General features: G+C 34.7%; 1 protein-coding gene across 1 annotated transcript in view; it reads left to right on the top strand.

Moving 5' to 3' along the window:
- The window catches only part of LRP1B (LDL receptor related protein 1B), a 1,882,572-nt gene that overhangs the window by 1,258,532 nt on the left and 601,449 nt on the right, over nucleotides 1–22,591 (top strand). Inside the window, exons 24-27 of the mRNA XM_042948663.1 lie at nucleotides 40–237; nucleotides 1,730–1,934; nucleotides 11,138–11,302; nucleotides 11,638–11,882. Coding sequence (XP_042804597.1) covers nucleotides 40–237; nucleotides 1,730–1,934; nucleotides 11,138–11,302; nucleotides 11,638–11,882 — 813 coding nt within the window. The remainder of the gene's footprint in view (nucleotides 1–39; nucleotides 238–1,729; nucleotides 1,935–11,137; nucleotides 11,303–11,637; nucleotides 11,883–22,591) is intronic.

Raw genomic sequence — 22,591 nt, 5'->3', positions numbered from 1 at the left:
ATATTTTTATAAGTCTATTAAAAATAAATTTATTTTCAGATCCTTTTGAAGCATTCATCATCTTTTCTATTCGCCATGAGATCAGAAGAATTGATCTGCATAAAAGAGACTACAGTCTACTTGTTCCTGGGTTGAGAAACACAATAGCACTTGATTTTCACTTCAATCAAAGTTTACTGTATTGGACAGATGTTGTAGAAGACAGAATATACCGGGGCAAACTTTCTGAAAGTGGAGGTAATTTTTTAGTCAGATTTCCAAAACAATTTTCTGTAATCTGAAGGGATTTTGATTAATCTTTGCACGTTGGTTCTCTATCTCCTGCCTCATGAATGTAAAACGATAGATGTCAAGTACATGTGTGAAAATATGTTGAGGGAGGAGAATAAATGGTAAAAGCCTGTGCTATGCATACCATTTTCAAATTATGAGCTTTTCCATGGGCGTTGGTGAAAAAATTTGCTTATAAGAAATAACTACTGCCTTCCACACACTAGTAGATACATTTTGAGAGTTGAAATGTTTAGTTTTATTAAAAAAAAGTTTTATTTTATTTATTTTATTTTTATTTATTTATTTAAATATTTTATTTTATCTTACTGTCTGCAAGATTTAAACAAGCACTGAATTGGTACAAAGACCACTAATATGAACTAAATGTTTTTTGTCATAATTTGACTTATCTCTTTTGGCTAATGTAGGCTTAAGCAGCGAGGCTATGAGATAAATATATGTAATAATCTTTTTGAAAATGCTGGATCTGTGTACCATTCCAAACCCCAGGTGTTTCTATCAAAATATAAATTTCTCCTTAAATCACCTTTACAATTTTGGAAAAATGGTAATAACACAATATAATTATCATATGTGAATTTATGTCCTGTCTCATATTGCAAGAGACTGATTTCAAGTGATGGATTTAGATCTTTGGGCTTAGATTGTTAACTGTTAAAAAAAATTAAAATATATAACAAAAACACCAGTAATGTCATAAACTATGAAGTGTTGTCCTATTAGAAAAAGTGGTTTTTTTTGAAATAATTACTTTAATTACAAAAGAAATTTAGAAGTGAGTAAGTAAGGATATTGGTGGGCATTACCAAATTGCTTATTTGTATTTAGACCTCACTAATGTCTTCTTCTGTTATTTGTAAACATGCTATGTCTTGTAAGTTTTTCGGGCCAGGGAGGAGTGGGGAGTATGATTTGGGACTTATCTTTGTTAAGGGTAAGTGCAGTAAAAGCTCTTATCTCTCATGCTTCAGAAGAAGGTGGGTGCTTCAAGCTATACTGCATATTGCCCCAGGTAGACTTGATCCTCTTTATTCTACGCCTAAGGATCAATGTTGAAACTAAATTGTAATGATATTAACTAGCGCATCATTATTCCCCAAACCCATGTTCTATTCCAAAAATCAGAAACAAGAAATAACTTTTTGAACCCTAAACATTGTTGTTCGCCTCAGAGTTTTTTAAAAATTCTTTTTCACTGTCACTGAAAAGACTTAAGAAATTAAAATTTTCTGGTAGGAAAGTTCAGTAATTCTAAATTTGGAGCCTTCTTAGTTTCCTTTGTGCCTTATAACACATTTGCACTATATCTTTCAAACTCAATAAAATACTTTAAAACTCTCTGCTGCTCATACACTGGTCTTTTCCTTTGTCCTTAACATGTTCCTTGAATGGGTACAAGAGTTGATTTCCTTTTTTTTTTTTTTTTTTTTTGTAGGGGTCAGCGCAGTCGAAGTAGTGGTGGAGCATGGCTTGGCTACCCCAGAAGGGCTGACAGTCGACTGGATAGCGGGCAACATATACTGGATAGACAGCAATCTGGACCAAATTGAAGTGGCCAAGCTAGATGGTTCCCTACGCACCACACTAATAGCTGGAGCCATGGAACATCCCAGAGCCATTGCTTTGGACCCAAGATATGGGTAAAGAAGTTTGCCTTTCACAGATTGACTTTGACATAAAAAATAATCTTTTAAATTAATATTGAATTCAATTATCGCATAAATTATTAGATTGCTTATTTTGTGCATATACATATATGTATATGTATATAATTGTATATATACGAGTTTAAGTTTATTAGCACAAGTGTGGCTATAAGATTGTTTACATAGGTACTTTTAGAGGATAGAAATATCTTTTTTCTAAATATGAACATTAGGCCCTATTGGAAAGTGTTGCAACTCATTTTTGAAGCAGTAATTTAATGAATTTCTCTTTGCCCTGCCAAAGAGGTGCCATAATTGTTTCTAATGGTTGCAGACCACAGGGCCAGTGTCTGGTTCAAACAGTCACAGATGTTTATCACATCACCTCTTATGTATTTTGTAAGTACTTGGAGTCACTTTAAAAGAAAATTCGCATAGACTTGAAGGAGTCCAGTAATGAGACACTGACTATTGGTGTGTTTGAAAGACAAGGCACATGATTCTCAAAAACAAGGTAAAATGTTGAGTAACTCAGGTTATTGTCTCTAGTGTTCCCCTGTGTGTGCCTCTGTGAAAGAGCAGAAGAGAGACAATGGATTTGGAGCCAGAAAACGAGGATTCCAGTTCCTACTCAGTCACTTAATATCTGGGGAACCTACTCTATTAACTTCTCTTAAATTTTAGTTTTTTTTTCTTTTGTAAATCAGAGATATTATCTTTATCATTTGGTTGTTTTTGAGGAGATGATAAATATGTGTAAGATAGTATGTAACTGATATAGGTGAGAATACTATTTATGATTTATTTTTATTTATTTGTTATTACTATTTATTATCTATTTAATTATTTATTACCTTGGTAATTATTTTTTAAATCCAAATCTATCTTCAAGGCTAAAGGTTAATAGATTGAAATTTTTATTTTTGTCTCTGCATCTTAAATAATACAAAGTCCAAGCAGCGCCAGTGAAGAAGGGGAGTCAGCCAGGAGGGAGTTTGATGAAATGTAGAGGAGAGAAAAGGGAGCCTGTGTTAAAGTCAGCTTCCTGGCCACACTTTCTGGCGTGTTCTCTGGTTTCTGCCCAGGAGTCAGAAATCAGTAGATTAGGAAGTTTGTTCTCCTTTTCCTCAATTCACACACAGACATTAAAGGGGCAAAGCACCTTCCGTAGAGCAGGGTTCCAAACTGGCAACCTTTATTGATGGGTTTTCTTTACCTTCTACAGTGTTTTAAATTTATTTTAATTACTTAGCCCAATTTAAAACATTGAGACATTTTGTATACAATCCTAGATTTCTTGCTTCTTTTGAAAGAACACCGAGATCTGGCAAGGAGCAAAGCAGTAGGTTTATCTTTTAGCTTAGAGATGGGCTCTCTCATGTTTACAGTTTACACTTTGCCTATTTCATCCATTTGCTTCCTGTAATAACAGTTTCCCAGGAAGAGATATGTTATGTTTAATGAGAAATTCCTCTTCAAAACAGACTATTCCTGAGATTGCAGGTAAATCGCTGGTCCTGACCATTTACTTCCCATAAAAGTTCATCATCAACATGGGTATTATCCTCAATATAACAACTACCGGTGTGAAATTTTCACCTCTTAGACCTATCTAACTTGTACCAGCATCTTGTAAACAGGAAAAACTTTCTGTATATGGGAAAGTGGTATTTTGGAGAAAGCTCTAGTTTTAGCTGTAGTTTCCAATATGAAAGGAAAACTATGAGTGAGTGCTCCCAAATTACAAATGGCACACATAGAGAAAAAAGAAAACAAAAAGGGTAAAACAAGTGTATCCAAGTTTTGAAAATAGTCTGACCAAACAAAGTAGTAGATCTGGGAGTTGAAACTTGGTTTTGAACTGACATTGCTTAGGATAAAATTATTTATCTCAGTTTGGGGAATATCCTACCTGAGAGGAGAAAAATAGGAACACAACATGCCACCCACAAATACTATAAATGAAAATGTATCCAGGTACTATTCCAGTGATAAAAGATCTTCAGAAGTAATACATCCTCTAAGTTGAAAATACAGAAAGCTAGCCTCTGAATAGGAAAAACCTGATAATGCTTCTGAGAAAGTTGATGCCTTCCATTACTAATTGCTACTATGAAAGTATAAAGCTGCTTAATTTTTTTGAAACATGAGAGAAGAAACAATGCTTGTAAAATAATTTTTGATATAAATAATAAAATTCATGGGGTCCCTGGGTGGCTCAGGCTTTTGAGCATCTGACTTTGGCTTAGGTCATGATCTCACAGCTCATGAGTTCAAGCCCTGCATTGGGCTCTGTGCTGACAGCTCAGAGCCTGGAGTCTGCTTCGGATTCTGTGTTTCCCTCTCTCTCTGCTCCTCCCCTGTTCATGTTCTGTCTCTGTCTCTCAAAAATGAATAAATGTTAAGAACCTTTTTTTCAAATAATTAAAATTCAGATGGAAGTACTAATTCATTCAACTCTAGGAAGTAATTGAAAGGTTGACAAGTATCAGGATATGATAGGATTTTTATTGCGAAAAATTATCTTAATGGATTGATACAATTAAGATATGAGGTTCACATAAATACCCTTAAAGCCCGCTGTAGCAATTACATTTAAAAATGCAGTGCAAAATTAAAATATTTTTAAGTTTGTCATAGTTTGGTAAAAATTTATAGTTATTTTTAAACATTGGACATTTCATAAGGTAGGCTGAGAGCATACTAAAAATACACGTAAGCATGTGTGCTCGTGCGCACGCACACACACAGACACACACACACTGAACTGCAAAACTAAGCACAAGAAAAGCAACATTGAAAAATAATTTCTGTGAAACTTAGCTTCCTGCCTTCGTGCTATCTATTCAAATACAAACATAAAATTTCTCCCTGTTTCTCAAATAATTCATGAATACATAAAGAAGCTAGGAATCAAAATTGATAGGAGCTCCAAAGGCACTTAAACTTTTTTGAAAAATATTATTTAGGGTAAATCTACTAGATATTTTTTTTTAGAAACATGGTTTCTGTAAATACTATTATCTTTCCTACTGCATCATAAGCTCTCTAATAATGGCAAGCAAAGTTGCTTCCATTTCTATGAAATCCTTCACTGCTCTTGGTATATATAATTGTGCTGAATAAATGCTTGTTACATAAAGTAATGCATGTAGGGGCACCTGGGTGGCTCAGTCAGTTAAGCATCTGACTTTGGCTCAGGTCATGATCTCACGGTTTGTGTGTTCGAGAACCGGGTTGGTCTCTGTGCTGACAGTTCAGAGCCTGGAGCCTGCTTCTGATTCTGTCTCGCTCTCTCTCTTGCCCCTCCCCTGCTCACGCTCTCTCTCTGTCTCTCAAAAATAAAATAAATATACAAAAATTAAACAAAATAATGCATGAAAATGCATAGGCTTTTTGTTGACATGTAACTTATAAAACTCAAGGATACACTTTCAAGAGTGAATTATATAGGAAAAGACAGCTAATGGATACTACTATGAACTTTTTTTACAATAACAAATGAATTAAAAAGCTTAACAACCAGCCACTTTGCTCCCTCAGCACAGCTGAGGTAAAACCGAAGCAGCGACAACAACAAGAAACAGGTTATAACATTAGCCCAATAAAACATGTTTACATCATGTGAGTTTCCTTCTGCTATGAAGGTCCTTTGTGACCTTTCCCTACAGATGCCAAAAAACAAATGTTTTTAATCAACTATTTTGCTTCCTCGGCATAAAATCCACAGGCCTTCGTTTTACACCATAAAACATATTTGCCATCATGCCACATTCCTTTAATATTCTGGGTTTTGACCCAATATCCCAAGTGACAAGTTATTCCAAGATGGTAAATGGGAGTCTTAGGGAGGAGTCATTTTTCTCTCATTCCATTTTAAAGGAATACACTTATTGCTAAGGTGACCTGAAAGAGTACATGAATCTCCTCTAAACAACAAGCTTAGTATTAGGGAGTAAGAAGCACTAGGGAGTTCAGAATCTATAGGGCACTCACTTCAGTTCTTGAACTTTCATTGCCTTTGTACTGATGCAGCTGCCTGGTGTCTTCCTGCTCCATTGCTGGTATTTAAATTTCATTTGTCATAATAATGGGATGCTGCTATAACAATTGCAATTTGTAAAAGCAGATATAATAATTATGAAGATTAGTGAAACATCTAAAGAAAATTTTAATTTCATCTGGGACTGTTCCTAAACTAATAAAGATGTTGTTGCTTTTAGAAGACCTAAAGATTATAGATAAGTAACCTCTTTTTTGGCCAAGATCATTTATTTTCACCTTCTGCAGCTTGACCTGATAGATGATAATGGCCCTTTCATGCCTGTAATGATACAAGTTGTTCATGGTCCATTGACCCAATTTAATCCTGATACAGACTAACCCGTGAATGCAGGAACTGTAGAATCAGTAGACTGTAGTCTCTTTTTTAAAAAGCAATTGTGGCTGAATATTTCCATACATCCTGTAAGAGGACATATTCAGTCTTTGTATATTTCAAGAAATAATGCAATCATTGAAATGCTAATACATTTTAACCACAAAAAGAAAGTAATAAGGGGAAAATGATTCTTTTAAAATACCATATTGGAAAGTATACAAAAGAGTGCCTAGAATTTTATGAAACAATGATCCTTGAAATCAACTTTTAAATTGATTGTAAACTGACTTGTGGTAAAGTTAAAAACACTTTTAGGGGAACTAATTCTAGACCATGTTATTTTATAAAAAGAGTTGAAAATTTCCCCACTTGAATTGATGAAAGATTAGGACCATAGCCCTAACCAGAAACAGTTTAATGCTGCTATGTTTAGTGAAGAAATGAAGGAATCACTTATTTTAGAATTCCTCAAACTATCTCAAGCCATACTTTTTTGGTCCAGTGGACCATATCTGAAAGTTTACAGTGCCTACTTCTGGCAAATATATACATGTAGAGAGAATGCAGAATTGTAGGCTTACTGATATGTGTGTTGCAATTTCCACAACTACATGTGACAGAACTAGGTAGAAAGTTACAAGAGAGACCCCAATTCTCCATTTGTTATTCAGGCAAAGGACAATGCTTCAGAAGTTGTTCATGAATTCAGACTGAATTACAGTCTTGCCTAGATCTGGTGGTGACTTATCCACAGATACTCAGACTAGTTATGATTCTCAAAATCATCGTTTGTTTTCAGTGATTATTTTTCCTAATCTTTTTCAAACTTGAAAACCTCTCTTATCTACCTTGTTTGTCAAGATAACACCATAAATTTGATTGATGCTATGTTGCTCTTGTTTCTATTTTAAATCTTTTTTTAATCTTAAGTATAAAGGGAAGCTGACAAATAACAATGTGCTGTCAGTGAAAAGATGTGTGCATCTAAAATTAAATTTGTAGTGAGACACATAATTCATTTCATTCATTCTTTTAAAGACATTTAGCTACTTAACTGAGTAGCCTACCAGCTTTATATTGATTAATCTCTGTTCCATTTGCTCTTTTTGGCAACATATTGTATATTTATAAGCAATATGTGTATGTGTATATACATATTGATATTTCCAGGTAATTGGGTTTTTTCCTCATATAAAACAATCTACTCTTTAAAAATTAGTCTTTTCAGGGACACCTGGGTGGCTCATTCCGTTAAACATCTGACTCTTGGTTTTGGCTCAGGTCATGATCTCATGGTTTGTGAGTTTGACCCCCTCATCAGGCTCTGTGCTGACAGCACAAGCCTGCTTGGGATTTTCTCTTCCCTCTCTCTCTCTCTGCTCCTGCCCCACTTGCCCCTTCTGTCTCTCTCAAAAAATAAATACATAAGCTTAAGGTTTGTTTTTTTTTTAATTAGTCTTTTCAGAAAAAAATCTATTTCTAGTTGTAAGATTTTATATAGGTCCTCTGGTATTTTTGATATTTAAAAAAATTCACTTATGAATTTAATTTTGAGTTGTTTATACTTTAAAAAATATTTTAATGTTTATTTATTTTGATAGAGAACGAGTTGGGGAATAACAGAGGGAGAGAAAGAGAGAGAGAGAGAGAATCCCAAGCAGGCTGTCCGTACAGAGCCCTACAAGGGGATCAGTCTCACCGACCATGACCTGAGCCGAAATCAAGAGTCAGACACTCAACTGACTGAACCATCCAGGCACCCTGTGTTCTTAACACTTTTAAACCTTATAATATAAATTTTCAAATACACAAAATAAAATGAATTATATAATAAAATTCCTCATTTCCATTACCCAGCTTCAACAATTATTAGTACACTGTCCCTGATATATTATTTAGTTTTATCCTTTCTCAGCAGTTTACTTAATTTACTTGAATATTGGTGATTAAGCAATGAATAATTTGGATTTTGTCTTTATGGATATAATCCCAGGGGCATGAAACTCCTAAAGCTGCCTGTGAAACTAATTTTTTTCTTTTTTACATAAACTCAGTTTTTGACAGACATTCTTTGAGATAAACCCAATCCTATGACCTACTCCTTTGAATCTTTTTCTCATGGCTTTGACTTAAGCTTACGTTGTAAAACTAATCCACCTTCACATTCATGCTGGTATGACATTTAAACATTGACATTAGTATTAATTCTTGTTCTCTGTCCTTCTTTGTGTCTGTCTCAATTTCGTTAACAGTTTGGAAATACTTTGAGTTTTTTCATTTAAAAAATTGTCTCAACGACTATGTGTGTGTGGCATGCTTTTGCGAACACAGATCTTTTCTGTGGGCTGACTAGTTTCCGTCCATTTCCTCATCAAATGCTCCTGACACTGTACAGTTACAGTTTTTATTTACAGATGAGAAAATGGAGTCTGAGGTTAAAGATGCTGGAGTAAGTGACAGATACCAGTCTCAATCCCCAGTTTGTCTGAGACCAAAAATATATTGACATAATCATTTAATAACATTTTGTGGATGCCCAGTCCTTAAGAGTTGTATATGAACTGCTACTCTTATCAAGAACATCTACATCTTCCTTCTCTGTTCACCATAGGTTTTAACATATGTACTTACTAAATTTATTGTATAATGTATTGAATCATCTCTTCCTTTTGTATTTGGCATTCCTCTGTCCCCAAACAGACTATATACGTTTCAAAAATTGAAGTCATGACAAATAGTTTATATCACTCCATATTTCCTTATATAAACATATTTTTCTTAAAAGATAGGGTAAATTGGATTTTGAATTTTTTTCCAGAGGATTATTTCATTTTCTGAGGTAATCTGCCAAATGAATATACTTAAGGATTATTCAAAATATGGAAGAATAAAAAGTAACAAAACTATATATAATTATAATGAAGAATAAAGGTATTTTTATCAGTAGCTTTACCATTTTTCACCAAAATGGTGTCAGAGCTTATGATAGGAAAATTTGCTAGGTTGTCACTATTTCTCCAGTCCTTTGAGTTCTGCCTTCCCAAATCACCATGCTATTCATTGGGTTCTATGACCAAAGTAGAGAAGGCAACTGCCATTTACTGATTAGCAACCATGCTCTTACTCCTGTACCAGATGTTTTCCCTTTGTTATTTTGTTTAGTGATGTGACATTAAAGAATTAGATGTTAAAAGCATGAGAACAGAAGTTAGACTGTCCAGTTTCCCATCTCCCTCTGCCACTCACCAGCTCTATAACCCTGGTCAAGTAATTTAACTTCTCTAACTCATTCTCCCATCTCAAACATAAATAACATCAGTCATGGCCTCATGATTGATTAAAGGAGATCATCTATAAAGCACTGAAAATAGTATTTAGCATATAGTAAGCACTTAAAAACTACAGCCAGTTGTAATGATTGTGGTATTATTGTGTAACTATACAATACATACTATAGAAACATGCATTAGCAGTTTAAACCACTGTCAACTGAACGTAAGCTGTCTATCGCCTAATAGCCTTAGAAATCAAATGCATGACATAAGGTACTTAATGCCCATTGTGGGGAAGAACTGTTAGTGCACCATGAATTTGTAGAGTCTCAAATAGTATTTGGTTTTAAAAGAAGTAATAATGTTTAACATATAAAACTGGTATTTTCACAACTGCTTTGTTTGTGTTTGTTAAATTATGATTTCCTCTGTTTTCCCTCTGTTTCCTGTCATATGATCTATGTCATCGCTATGAATGTGAAGGCTATCTCCATACTGATGACTTCCAAATTCATAACTCCAGCCCTGCCTTCTTCCCTGAACTTCACCCTGGCATACCACGGTTTCATGAATACCTCCATATTGATATCTTGAAATCATAAGATAAAAAAATTAGTAAGATTAAAAAAAAAGTAAACTTTTGATTGCTCTTCACATTCATTCACACTCATTTCCCAAATCTTAGAATTGGATCCTCTTCCATTTTCCCATTTTTTTTATGGATTCCCTGCACACCCTCTTCCTTACCCTTACTCTGACTTCGCTGACATAAGAAACACAGTCACTTAAGATCTGTTCTCTACTCCGTTCCCTATATTCAGTCATCAGCTAGCCCTGGAAGTTCTACCTCCAAAATGTACCATTAATCCATTCACTTCTCTTTCCTTCCACTCCCATACTCCAAACCACCATCATCTTTGCCTGGTCCTTTAAAATAACCACCTGATGTGCCCATACTCTTGCCTCACTATCACCCACTTATAAATGGCACCATGTTTCTCCCCTGCTTAAATATGCTTCTTATTCCCTTAAAATAAAATCCCAAATAATTGCCTTAGCCAGAAAGACCCTTTAAGTTGCCCTCTTCAAATCCATCTTCTTGCTTTTTCCTTCTTACTCACTATCTTGATATTATTTCTGTTCTTCAGATCACCCACTTTCTTTTCCCTGTCCAGGCTTTTATTTATTTTGCTTGTCATGTTCTTTATATTGTTCTTTTTATCTTTTAGAGTCATTGTAAATACAGCCTTCTCAAAGTGTTTTTTTTTTCTTTTTTTCCTGATCATCTTCTTTAAGTAGATCACTTACCTGCTATTCTCTTCCATAACAAAAGTTTTCCTCAGCATATTTCAGAATCTGTAATTATATATTCGTGTGTTTATTTGGCTTGTCTTCTCCACTGGACTCTAAGCCCCATGTGGGTAGATAACACATCTGTTTCTTTTGAGACTGTTTACCTAACAAGTGTCTAGCATATAGTAGGCACTCAATAAATATTTGTGAAATGAATGGCTTAAACAATAACATTATTTATTTTTCTTCAGAATTCTTTTCTGGACAGATTGGGATGCCAATTTTCCTCGCATCGAATCTGCTTCCATGAGTGGTGCTGGCAGAAAAACCATCTACAAAGACATGAAAACTGGAGCTTGGCCAAATGGACTAACTGTGGACCACTTTGAAAAAAGGATAGTTTGGACAGATGCCAGGTTTAAAAAAAATGATCTTTTTCTTCTATATTTTCTGTTACCTTTCACAGATAGTATTTATAAACTCAAAAGATGTCCTAACATGCATGTATTATATATACACACATTGAAATTGGTGGTAATATTTATTTGTTTTCCATATGATGATGGTGGTGATGTTTGTTTGTTTTTGTTATGATGGGCTTATTTTTTCTTTCTACAAATCAGACACCCATAAAATATTTTAAATATTTTTTATAAAATATTTTCTCTGGCATTTATGTAAGTAATATGATAACATAACTGGACTATCTGAATACGTTTTGATAAAATACTGATTTATTACCTTTCTGTAGGTCAGATGCTATTTATTCAGCCCTCTATGATGGAACAGGCATGATAGAAATCATCCGAGGTCATGAATACCTTTCCCATCCTTTTGCTGTGTCTCTATATGGAAGTGAGGTCTACTGGACAGACTGGAGGACCAACACATTGTCAAAAGCCAATAAGTGGACAGGGCAGAATGTCAGTGTGATTCAGAAAACCAGTGCCCAGCCATTCGACCTTCAGATATACCACCCCAGCCGACAGCCCCACGGTAAGTGCTGGTTGTGAAGTAACCATCCAGAAAGTATTTTCACCTTATTCATATAAGATTTGAAGTGCAAAATCACTTCTATAAGTTAAGTTATTAATATTTTATGTATATGGTAGAAGTAGTTCCAGAGTTTGTTTTAATTAGTTCAGAATATTTTTTTCTTTCCCTTTTTTTCATATAGCAGTAAAGAAATCTTAGAAATTAAGGGTTTTATACAAAGTCCTCACATTTTTAATCACTGCTTATATCTATAAAAAATACTGTGGAAAGTTGTAAAAGGTCTTTATATTGAGAATCTATCACCAGACTAGGATCAGAAAGGACACATTGATGTTTGCCTTCAAATGTTGCCTGTGAAGTATGTTGGGAGGAGAAGGGGTGGTGTGGAAGAAAGAATGAAGCATCTGCTTGAGCTTTTCCATCTTAAGAGAACTGAGTTCACATGAACATATGTGCTACCTCTCCCCATACACTCCACATTTTGGTTCAATAGTAATCTCCATCTTGGCTTTGGGATTTCATTTCTTCCACTCAATCCTTGCCAAATGTTCTTAATATCAAGTCTGAACATTTTTCTTCCCTTTTTTTTTTTTGTTCTGGGCTACTATGGCCATCCGGTGTAACGTCAGCTCATCCTTTTATACCTCTTGATGGAGTCTTCCCCTTTATAATGTGTGTCTTAACCAAAAGAATCTCATTCCAAAACAAACAGTGTTTTCTTATCATTAGTAGATTTTTACTTGAGAATATTATGTTCAGATGACAGTTCTTTACTGGAGGATACATTTTCTCCTTGTCTCCCTCTTTCAGTGTAGAGTAGACAGATCTTCCACTTTGTTAGCATTTCTGGTCTTACAGACTTCACTTCAATCCTTATTTTAGATTTATGTTATAATATCTTCACCTGCTTGTGACTAAAACTACTCACATTTCTGGTCTGTAAATTCCTTAGCTATCCTTTTTCTTTCTTCAATACTTGGCCTTCATTCTCTCTTGATACTATTTCTTCTACGAAAATTTCCTCTTCTGTAAAATTTTCTGTGCCCTGTCTCTGACATAGTCTGATTGAATCTAGTTTTGGTCCCAGACACTTTCAGTTTCTCAGTCTCAGTTTTCTTATATAACAGATCCTTCTTTGTCTGTGGGAGTTTCTACATACCATGTACTAAATGAGCAATCATGTTAAATCTTTTCTATCATCCTTAATTCCTCTACTCTTTTCATCCTACAAACCTGCACGACACGGGGACATTAAGAGGAGACAATAGAGCTTAGTCACTTTTGTGCTTAATAGGCATTTGATTTAACTAAATTGAAATAAAGCAGGAAATCATGATTCTGGCCAACAATGTGACACTAATACAATACAATAAAAAATTTTTCTTTTCTGAATACTTCCTTCAGCATGAAAGAGTATCAAGTCATCAACATTGTATGTTGATGACATGCAGGATTGGTTTTAATTTTTATGAAAGCAAAATATGTACTTCTATGTTTTTGTGACCCATACTCTGGCATTTTTTAGGAGCTGTAGTTTTTATGTTTAGAGTAATTTAAATGAATTGGACCATGAAAAACAGCCTGGGTTTATGTATTACATCATTCCCCTCCTCAAAATAGGATCAATGTATTTCATTTACTAACTGTCTAATTTGCCCACATTGACATGAGCCCTAGAAAATTTATAGAATGGAAAGGAAAATGATACTTTCTAGCTTTTCTGACATTTTCATATATATAGAAAGGAACCGAAACAAAGTACAGTAGTTCCCTCCCCACACTCTGCCATTGTTTCACTCTCCCTGATCACCTCTGGTCTAAAAGCAGAATATCCTCCTTCTAAACTATCATTAGAAGATCAATGACAGCCTAACACTATGTTACAATGCCTACATCATTCACCTCACTTCATCCATCACGTAGGTGTTTTATCATTTCCTAACATCGCAAGCACAAGGGTGAGTACAATATGGTATTTTGAGACAGAGAAATACCACATTCACATAAATTTTATGACAGTATGCTATTATAATTTTTCTATTTATTGTCATTCGATTGCTGTGTCTAATTATTAAATTAGATTTATCATAGATATATATCATAGGTATGTGTGCATAGGAAAAAAACATAGTATATATAGGACTTGGTAACATCAATAATTTCAGGCATCTATTTGGGATGTATCCTTCCTGGATAAGGAGAGATTGCTGGAATTCATTTGTTGGTGGGGAGATTTTTTTGACATAATTTTTTAAATGTTTTTATTTATTTTTATTTTTTGAGAGACACAGAGAGAGACAGAGCGCAAAGTGAGGGAGGGGCAGAGAGAGGGAGACGCAGAATCCAAAGTAGGTTCCAGGCTCTGAGCTGTCAGCACAGAGCCCAATGTCAGGCTTGAACCCATGAACTATGAGATCATGACCTGAGCCGAAGTTGGACACTTAACTGACAGAGCCACCCAGGTTCCCCAACATCATTTTTTTTTATTTCTTTTGAGAGAGACAGAGAGAGAGAGAGAGAGAGAGAGAGAGAATCTTAAGCAGGCTCCACACTCAGTGTGGAGCCCAAGGCAGAACTCAATCCCACCCCTGAGATCATGATCTGAGATGAAATCAAGAGTCAGATGCACAACTGACAGCCACCCAGGCACCAATTGACGTCTTCACTTAACTTGAAACATGATTTATATAAGACTTCTCCAATTTGCAGAAAATAAAGAAGTTTTTACTTTATGGATCTGATTTAACATACAGAATTCAGGGCAGATATTCTAGTCTTTATATACTTTTAGAGAATGTCACCTATAACGAGACCTTGCTATTTCCTAATTGAAATTCAGTCAGTTTCCAATTTTGAGAATGATCAGAGAGCATTCTACTTTTCCCCAGTATAAGGATCACTGAGCATATAACAATCATTATCCATCTTGTTTATCTGCTTCAGTGAAGTAACACTTCCACTGCTATGGGAAAAAATAAAAAAAAGATGTACGAATATATTGACTATTACCAAGGATAGTGTTGCAGTAAAAATGGTGGCAAAGGTTCAGTGTTAATACAAGTAAAATAATAATAGCACTCTGTTTTCTGGTGACTAATAATGTAAAGTTCACAGAAAATAATAAATTTTAAAAATACATGACATTCAGTGCTATAAAATTGAAATATATCTTTCAAAAATTAAAGAAATAAAGGTTACAGATAGTCTTTGAAATTATCTAATCCTCCAAGTAGGAAGTTAATGAATGTTTTAATACCAGTTTTCATACATTCATCTTGTGCATAAATTTCCAAGTTGGTTATTGAACACAAAAGTAAAACTTTTCAAAAGGAAAATGTATTTTAGAACCTTTGGTTTCTAATGTTGTTGTTATTTGGGATGAAGAAGAAACAATCAAAGCTCAAACGTATGCAATATAAAGGAGCAATAGTGGGTATATTAAGTCTAATTTTTAAAAAATGTTTATGTTTGAGAGAGAGAGAGCACACGCACAACTGGGAGAAGGGCACTGAGAGAGGGGACAGAGGATCCAAGCCAACTCTGTATGCTGATAGCAGAGACTCGAACTCACAAACTATGAGATCATGACCTGAGCCAAAGTCGGAAGCTTAATTGACTGAGCCACCCAGACACCCCAATGTCATTGATCATTTTAATGCATGTTTCTATACATAAATATGTATCTTTACTTAATAACCTTGGGTTTGTTGCTGTCGTTAGCAAGTCATATGGTCTTTTAGTTGCCAGAAACTGATAGATGAACATAAGCCCTTCCAAAACGTATCACTAAACCCTAATGAAAATTAACCCATAGTCTTTGTTTTATAGTTTTTCTTTATTTATTTTTTAAATCTACTCTCGGCAACTTTCAAATACTTTCAAATAATACTTAGTATTATTTTTTTATAAAGGACTTTTATTTATTTTGAAAGAGAGTGTGAGTAGGTTAGGGACAGAGAAAGAGGGGAGAGAGAGAATCAGAAGCAGACTCCACACTGTCAGTGCAGAACTTGATGTGGGGCTCGAACTTGTGAACTGTGAGATCATGACCTGAGCCGAAATTAAGCGTCTGCCGCTTAACCGACTGAGCCACCCAGGTGCCCCTTAATAGAGTATTATTAACTGTAATCACCCACACTGTACATTACATTGCCATGGCTTATTTATTTTACAACTAGAAGTTTGTACCTTTTGACTCTCTTCATCCATTTCACCCAAACCCCACCTTTTCCTTTTGGAAACCAGCAATTTGTTCTCTGTATTTATACGTTCAGTGTTTTGTTGCTGTTGTTGTTTTGTTTTAAGATTTCACATGTAAGTGAGATCATATGGCATTCGTATTTCTCTGACTTATTTCTCTTAGCATAATGCCCTCAAGGTCCATACATGTTGCTGCAGATGACAAGATTTCCTTCCTTTTTCAAGACTAAATATTTTGAAATATATAAATTTTCTTTATCCATTCATCCATTGATAGGCACCTAGATTGTTCCTATGTGTTTGCTACTATAAAAAAAGTGCTGCAATGAACATGAGACTGCATATGACATCTCCTATGCCAAAAAAGCAAAGCAAGAAAGTTGAAAGTAAGGACACAGAGTAGTAGTTTTATGCTGATAGATACTGTAGGAACCAAGGACAGAAATATGAAAATAAAATATTGGGAAATTTCGAATAAGAATTTTACATAACATGTACTGTAGTTTCACACTGGCTAGGATAGTCACATTTCATCCCTATATGCCCTTTTCCATTGATTGGGCTGACAACTAGACACTTAACCTAAATTTTCTATTTTTTTAAAGTTTTATTCATTTATTTTTGAAAGAAAGAAAGAAAGAAAGAAAGAAAGAAAGAAAGAAAGAAAGAAAGAAAGAAAGAGAACACAAGCGGGGGGAGGGGCAGAGAGAGAGAGAGGGAGACACAGAACCCGAAGCAGGCTCTAGACTCTGAGCTGTCAGCACACAGCCCTATGCAGGTCTGGAACGCGTGAACTGTGAGATCACCACCTAAGCTGAAGTCGGATGTTCAACCCACTGAGCCATCCAAGCGCCCCTAAATTCTCTATTTTCTATATATGTTGTGTATTGGCAATTGATAGCATGTAGTTGATACTTAACGTCCAACCTACTGAATAAATACATGGGAGATGGTAGTTTTCTTAGCATAGAGAGCTCATATAAATAAATATATTTGTTACTTTTATAATATTTGTTACACAAGAACACCATCATAGATTTCCCTTTAAGGTAAAAATGAATAATAAACATTTATGAAGCCATCTAATTTAAATACATTTTTATCAGTAAAGCACAGCTATTAATTGAATAAATTTTGTGTGCATTAAAAACCAACAGCAACAACAAAATTTATGATAAACTATTTTTGAGAAATATGTTAGTTTTGTTTGGATAATGAGATCTGGGCTTGTATGATTAAGCATTAAATTAAAATTATATCATCATCCTGACTTTGTAATAATAAGGAAGGTATGCACTTATATTGCCTTTTTATTAGTCCTTTACAGGCATTACTTTCAATCTGCACAAAGATTTGCAAGAAACATTCTCCTTCTGAGAGGCTTCTCACTTCAAAGCCATATAACAATTATGAATCTTTACACAATTCAGATTTCACCTCCTTCATGTTCATGCTTAACACCACAAGAACTCCTTTAGCACTAAGAGCTTGTATGGTTATATAATATTTTCCTAACTCTGTTTTATTTACCCACTACATTATACAATATTTGAGTAGAAGAATGCCACTTATTTATTTGTGTCCACTATATAGCAAAGTCCTTTATAATGTTATTAATTATAATATTATTAGCACCTGACACTTGCTAATTTTCATTCCAATTGTATGAGGAAGGTGTTAGCAACATAGTTTTATAGATAAGGAACCTAAGGAAGATAAATACTAAGTTATTTCCTCAAGGTCTATAGCCAGAAGGTGTTTGCCCAGTTATCTGACTTCAAGGAAAGTGACCTCAGAGCTCTTGCCTTAACCACTCTGCTCTACAAGAAGTTCCTGTTTGAGATTCTCCTTGGAATTTTTATTTTATGTCACCCGATGGCAGTAGAGAGTCATTTTATTGCCTTTTAAGTGTGACAGATTAATTCTTACCTTCTTGGAGTTTATAGTCTAGAAGGGGAACAAACTAAATTAAAAACTAGGATCAATAAAATAACTGTTATCATGGATTGAGTTTGAATGTAAGAGTATAGCAAATAGATTTTAAAGGGCAGTAGGGTTTGTTCCTAAAAAGACCTTGGGTTAGTCTAGTTCAACCCATTCCTCTGTCACTCACTAACTAGGCTTGTCTAGCTGAGGCAAAATAATTCACTTCTGGGATCTCATTTCCTCATTTGTAGGTCGAAGCAGCTAGAGGTAAGGAGGAAATAAATGGAAAACACGATTGGGCAGGGATCAGACCATGTTGGCATTTAAATGGCCCTTTCAAGGAATTTTAATTTTTATCCTCTAGGATAGCTAGTTTGAATGATTTCAGACTTGAATGCACATCCAAATTACCTACAGAGGTCACTAAAACACAGATTACTGGGCTGCGCTCAAGAGCTTTAGATTCAGTAGGCCTAGAGTGTGGCTTCAGATTTTGCATTTTTAACAAATTCCCAGGGGATGGTGATGTTGCCTAAAGAGCCACTTTAGAGTCTTAAGTGAAGGAGAAAATCATTTTTATTTATTTGGTCAACGGAGTGAGAAGTGCAGATTTGGGTGCTAGAAACACGATTTCATCTGTGCGGGGCATAGATTGCAGAGAGACAGCACTGCAGGTAGCACTGGTGAGTGGGCTACTTCAGTAGATCCAGAGCTTAGGTGATGCAAAATCTGGGATGATGGTCATAAGAACAGAGAGAATGGTATGGTTGAGATATGCTTACAGGCAAAATCAATAAAAATGGTGATAGAAGTTGTGGAGTGGGGGAGATTGGGAAGAAAAGGAAGAATTTGAGATGGTTGTTTTCTCTAGTTTCTGTAATTGGCTTTATGATCAAGATATGACCTAGAGTCCATGGGATTGAGTTAAGGGAGGAGTCCACAAACTTCTGTGAAAGACCTGATAGTAAGCGTTTTAGGCTTTACAGGCCATATGGTCTCTGTTGCAGCTATTCAACTTAGCTGTGTGTGAAAGTAATCACATGGAAAATGAACTGTTGTAGCTATGTTTCAATAAAACTTTATTTATAGACACCAAAATTTGAATTTCATATACTTTTCATGTTATAGAATATTATTCTTTTTTTTTTTTTTTTTGCCCTACAGTATTAGCCTGCAGGCCAAAGTCTACTGACACCTGGTTTAAAGGATAAACTAAAAAAAATAAACTTTTGATGCACTCAATTTGAGGTACCTCTGGGACATGATGGAATATTCAGGGCTATAAGGCAAGGAGAGTTTAAGCAAGAACTAGAGCTCCGGTATTCATTTAATTTTAGGTTGAAGACAAAAAGATAAATGAGATTTCCCAAGAATATTACAGAAAATGAGAAGAGGGAAAGGACAGAGCCTTGAAGAAAGCGAACACTAAAGAAGAAGGCAAGGCAGAATGCTGAGGAGGTGACCAGAAACAAAGAGATAACAGTCAAAAGAAACAAAAACAAAAACAACAAAAAAAAAAAAAAACCCACTAAGACAAGTTTCAAGATGACAGTGTGACAGTGGCCACTTCTCATGGAGAAGTCAAGAAAGATAAAGACATAAGTGTATTCATTGGATTTAGTAATTTGGAGGACAGTCAGCCATAATTTAATTTAGAACAATTTCAGTGGAGCTGTTTGCCTGTATCCTAGTGATCACAACTATGTCTGAGGTTAGGCATTATTATAAATATTCAAGCCTTTTTACTAAAAATAAATATAATTTATTAAACAAAGAGCTATGTTATTAAGTAGCACAATGTAAATGCAAAGAAAAAAAAAAAAACAAACAAGCGTCATAACAATTAGCTTAGAAGATGCTTGTAATTAAGAGGAAAACTCTAGAGCCAACTCTAGAGCCAGACTGTTTGGGTTCACATTCTAATTTTGTCCTATCCTGACTGTATGACCATTATCTATCCTGCCTTTTTATTTGTAAAATGCAATCATTGAAAAGATTAAGTGTGTTAGTTTCTTTTCTTTTTTCTTTTTTTTTTTTTTTTTTTTTTGAGAGAGAGACAAAGAGCAATTGGGGGAGGGGCAGAGAGAGAGGGAGACAGAATCCCAAGCAGGCTCTGCACCATCAGCACAGAGTAGGATACAGGGCTCAAACTCACAAATGTGAGATTATGACCTGAGCTGAAGTCAAGAGTTGGACACTTAACCAACTGGGCCACCCAGGTGCCTCTGCATTAGTTTCTTTTTAAAGCACTTACAAGATATCTGACAAATACTTAGCACTATATAAATGTGGTTAAGTAAATGATAGATAAATAATAGATAATAAGATAGATAGATGATAGATAGATAGACACACAATTCCCTTAGTTACTTTGTTTTACACATCACCATCTCTCCTCTCCCATTAGAACAGGAGTTGTTTATAAACATGGAGAAAGTATAACTTTCTTCTTTTGTATATAAACCTTCTCCCATCCAGCATGTTGGCCATCCTTCTGTGTCCTCTCTCAGCTCAAAGGTCTTTTCTTAATCACAACTTCACTTGTGTTTAATACTCAGAGTAGTTCAGTTTTTTCATGAATCGAGAATGATTCCACTACTCTGATGGTGGTGGTGGTCGTGGTTGTGGTGGTGGGTTTCTTCTGTATTTCTTTAGTTGCTATGTTTGGAATCTGTTCTTGAAAGAATTCATACATGATTGTCACTTTAAATATAGAGTGTTGCAAGTACTTTGTATATTAGACTTTTACCGATTACGAGATGTTTTCCCAGTCTGAAGAAACTTTTCTCTTTCTGAAAAGATCTCAGTTCAATGGGGACTATATATATATTTGTTGATATAAATAGTACTGTTCTGTAGAAACCACTTTATTTTACTTTCAAAGACAGGCTTCTGGCTCAATCATCCTTTTCAATTTTGTTCTTGAAACCCATAGTGACTGTCAAATGTGCAAACTATCTTATATAATACATTAATGACAATATCCCTTAGAAAAATCAAAACCCAGAGACATGAATGAGACATGAGGAGTTTATTCAGTTACAACAATTACATTAAATGTATTTATAAAAATTATACTCCAAGGCAGTATCCATCCCACATGCCTGCTTTGTAAAACATCTATGAGTAGTTAAGAGAATGAATGAATCTAAGTCAATTGGTTCATTTAGAGAAGTAGTATGTATAATAGTTGGAGGCTCAAACTCTAAAATCTTAAACCTATATCCCTCTTAATAGTTCTGTGATTTTAAGGTGGTTTTTTTTTTACCATATTAAAAATTAAGTTTACTCTTCTATAAAATAGGGGCAATTTATTTTTATAAACAAAACTGTCTAATAAGAGAAAAGGAAATAATGCTTATAAAATGCTTTATATCGTGATAAAAATAAATTATTCCATTTTGGAACCTTACTCTATCAATTTTTATCTCACTTGCCTATTATGTTATGTGGCAATATAAGAACTGTGGGCTATTTCTCAAAGAGTAGTTTTAACATTGAAATGATCTAAGTACCTACTATCACTTCAAGAAAATGTATCTAGAGAAAATAAAACTTTTATTGACCACATTGTAAGAAAATTAGCTTATCTTACTTAAGAAAAGATTCTATATTCTAAGAATACTAGTAATATCATTGCTCCTTCAGGGGACAAAATTTCACTTATGAAACTGAAAGAAGGAGGGATTCCATTTGGGCCTCTAAATATATTTAATCATAACCAACATTTATCTTGTTAATAAAAAGGTTTGAGAAAAAAAAAAAGAAATACTCTTGAAACCATGTTACAACATGGAGATGAATCTCAAATATTTGCAAATTATTTAAATCATCTAATTCCACAGTTTACCATATCAAGATCTAACTACCTGTCATAAAAGTCAAATTTCTCTTTCTCCATGTATTTCTATAGATGTATATGTATATAGATGTATATATACACATATATATGTGTGTATGGATACACTCCACCCTACATATTATTGACAGTGTTAAAAACATATTTCTCCTGCTGTTTTATAGTATCTCTTTATTTCAAAATTTTATGTGCTATCAGTAAAGGATTTATTTTATTTTGCATGAGCCCTATTTTAAAATGTTAATGTTTCAGATGCCTGGGTGGCTCAATTGGTTGGGAATCTGACTCTTGATTTTGGCTAGCTTCATGTTTCCAGGATCAGGGGATCGAGCCCCACTCAGCCAGAGCCTGCTTAAGATTCTCTCTCTCTCTCTCTCCCTCTCTCCCTCTCCCTCACTTGCACTTTCTCTCTTTTTCTCTCTATAAAATATAAATAGAGCGCGTGGGTGGCTCAGTCGGTTAAGCATCTGACTTCGGCTCAGGTCATGATCTCGCGGTCTGTGAGTTCGAGCCCCGCGTCGGGCTCTGTGCTGACCGCTCAGAGCCTGGAGCCTGTTTCAGATTCTGTGTCTCCCTCTCTCTCTGACCCTCCCCGTTCATGCTCTGTCTCTCTCTGTCTCAAAAATAAATGAATGTTAAAAAAATTAAAAAAATATAAATGAATAAATAAATAAATAAAACAATACATAAAAAATAAATAAAATGCTAATATTCTAAGAATGGT

The sequence above is a fragment of the Panthera leo genome, chromosome C1 (assembly GCF_018350215.1).
Source record: "Panthera leo isolate Ple1 chromosome C1, P.leo_Ple1_pat1.1, whole genome shotgun sequence".
Classification (NCBI taxonomy): Eukaryota; Metazoa; Chordata; class Mammalia; order Carnivora; family Felidae; genus Panthera; species Panthera leo.
The sequence above is the reverse complement of the archived record's forward strand: the minus strand, read 5'-3'. Positions and strand labels throughout refer to the sequence as shown.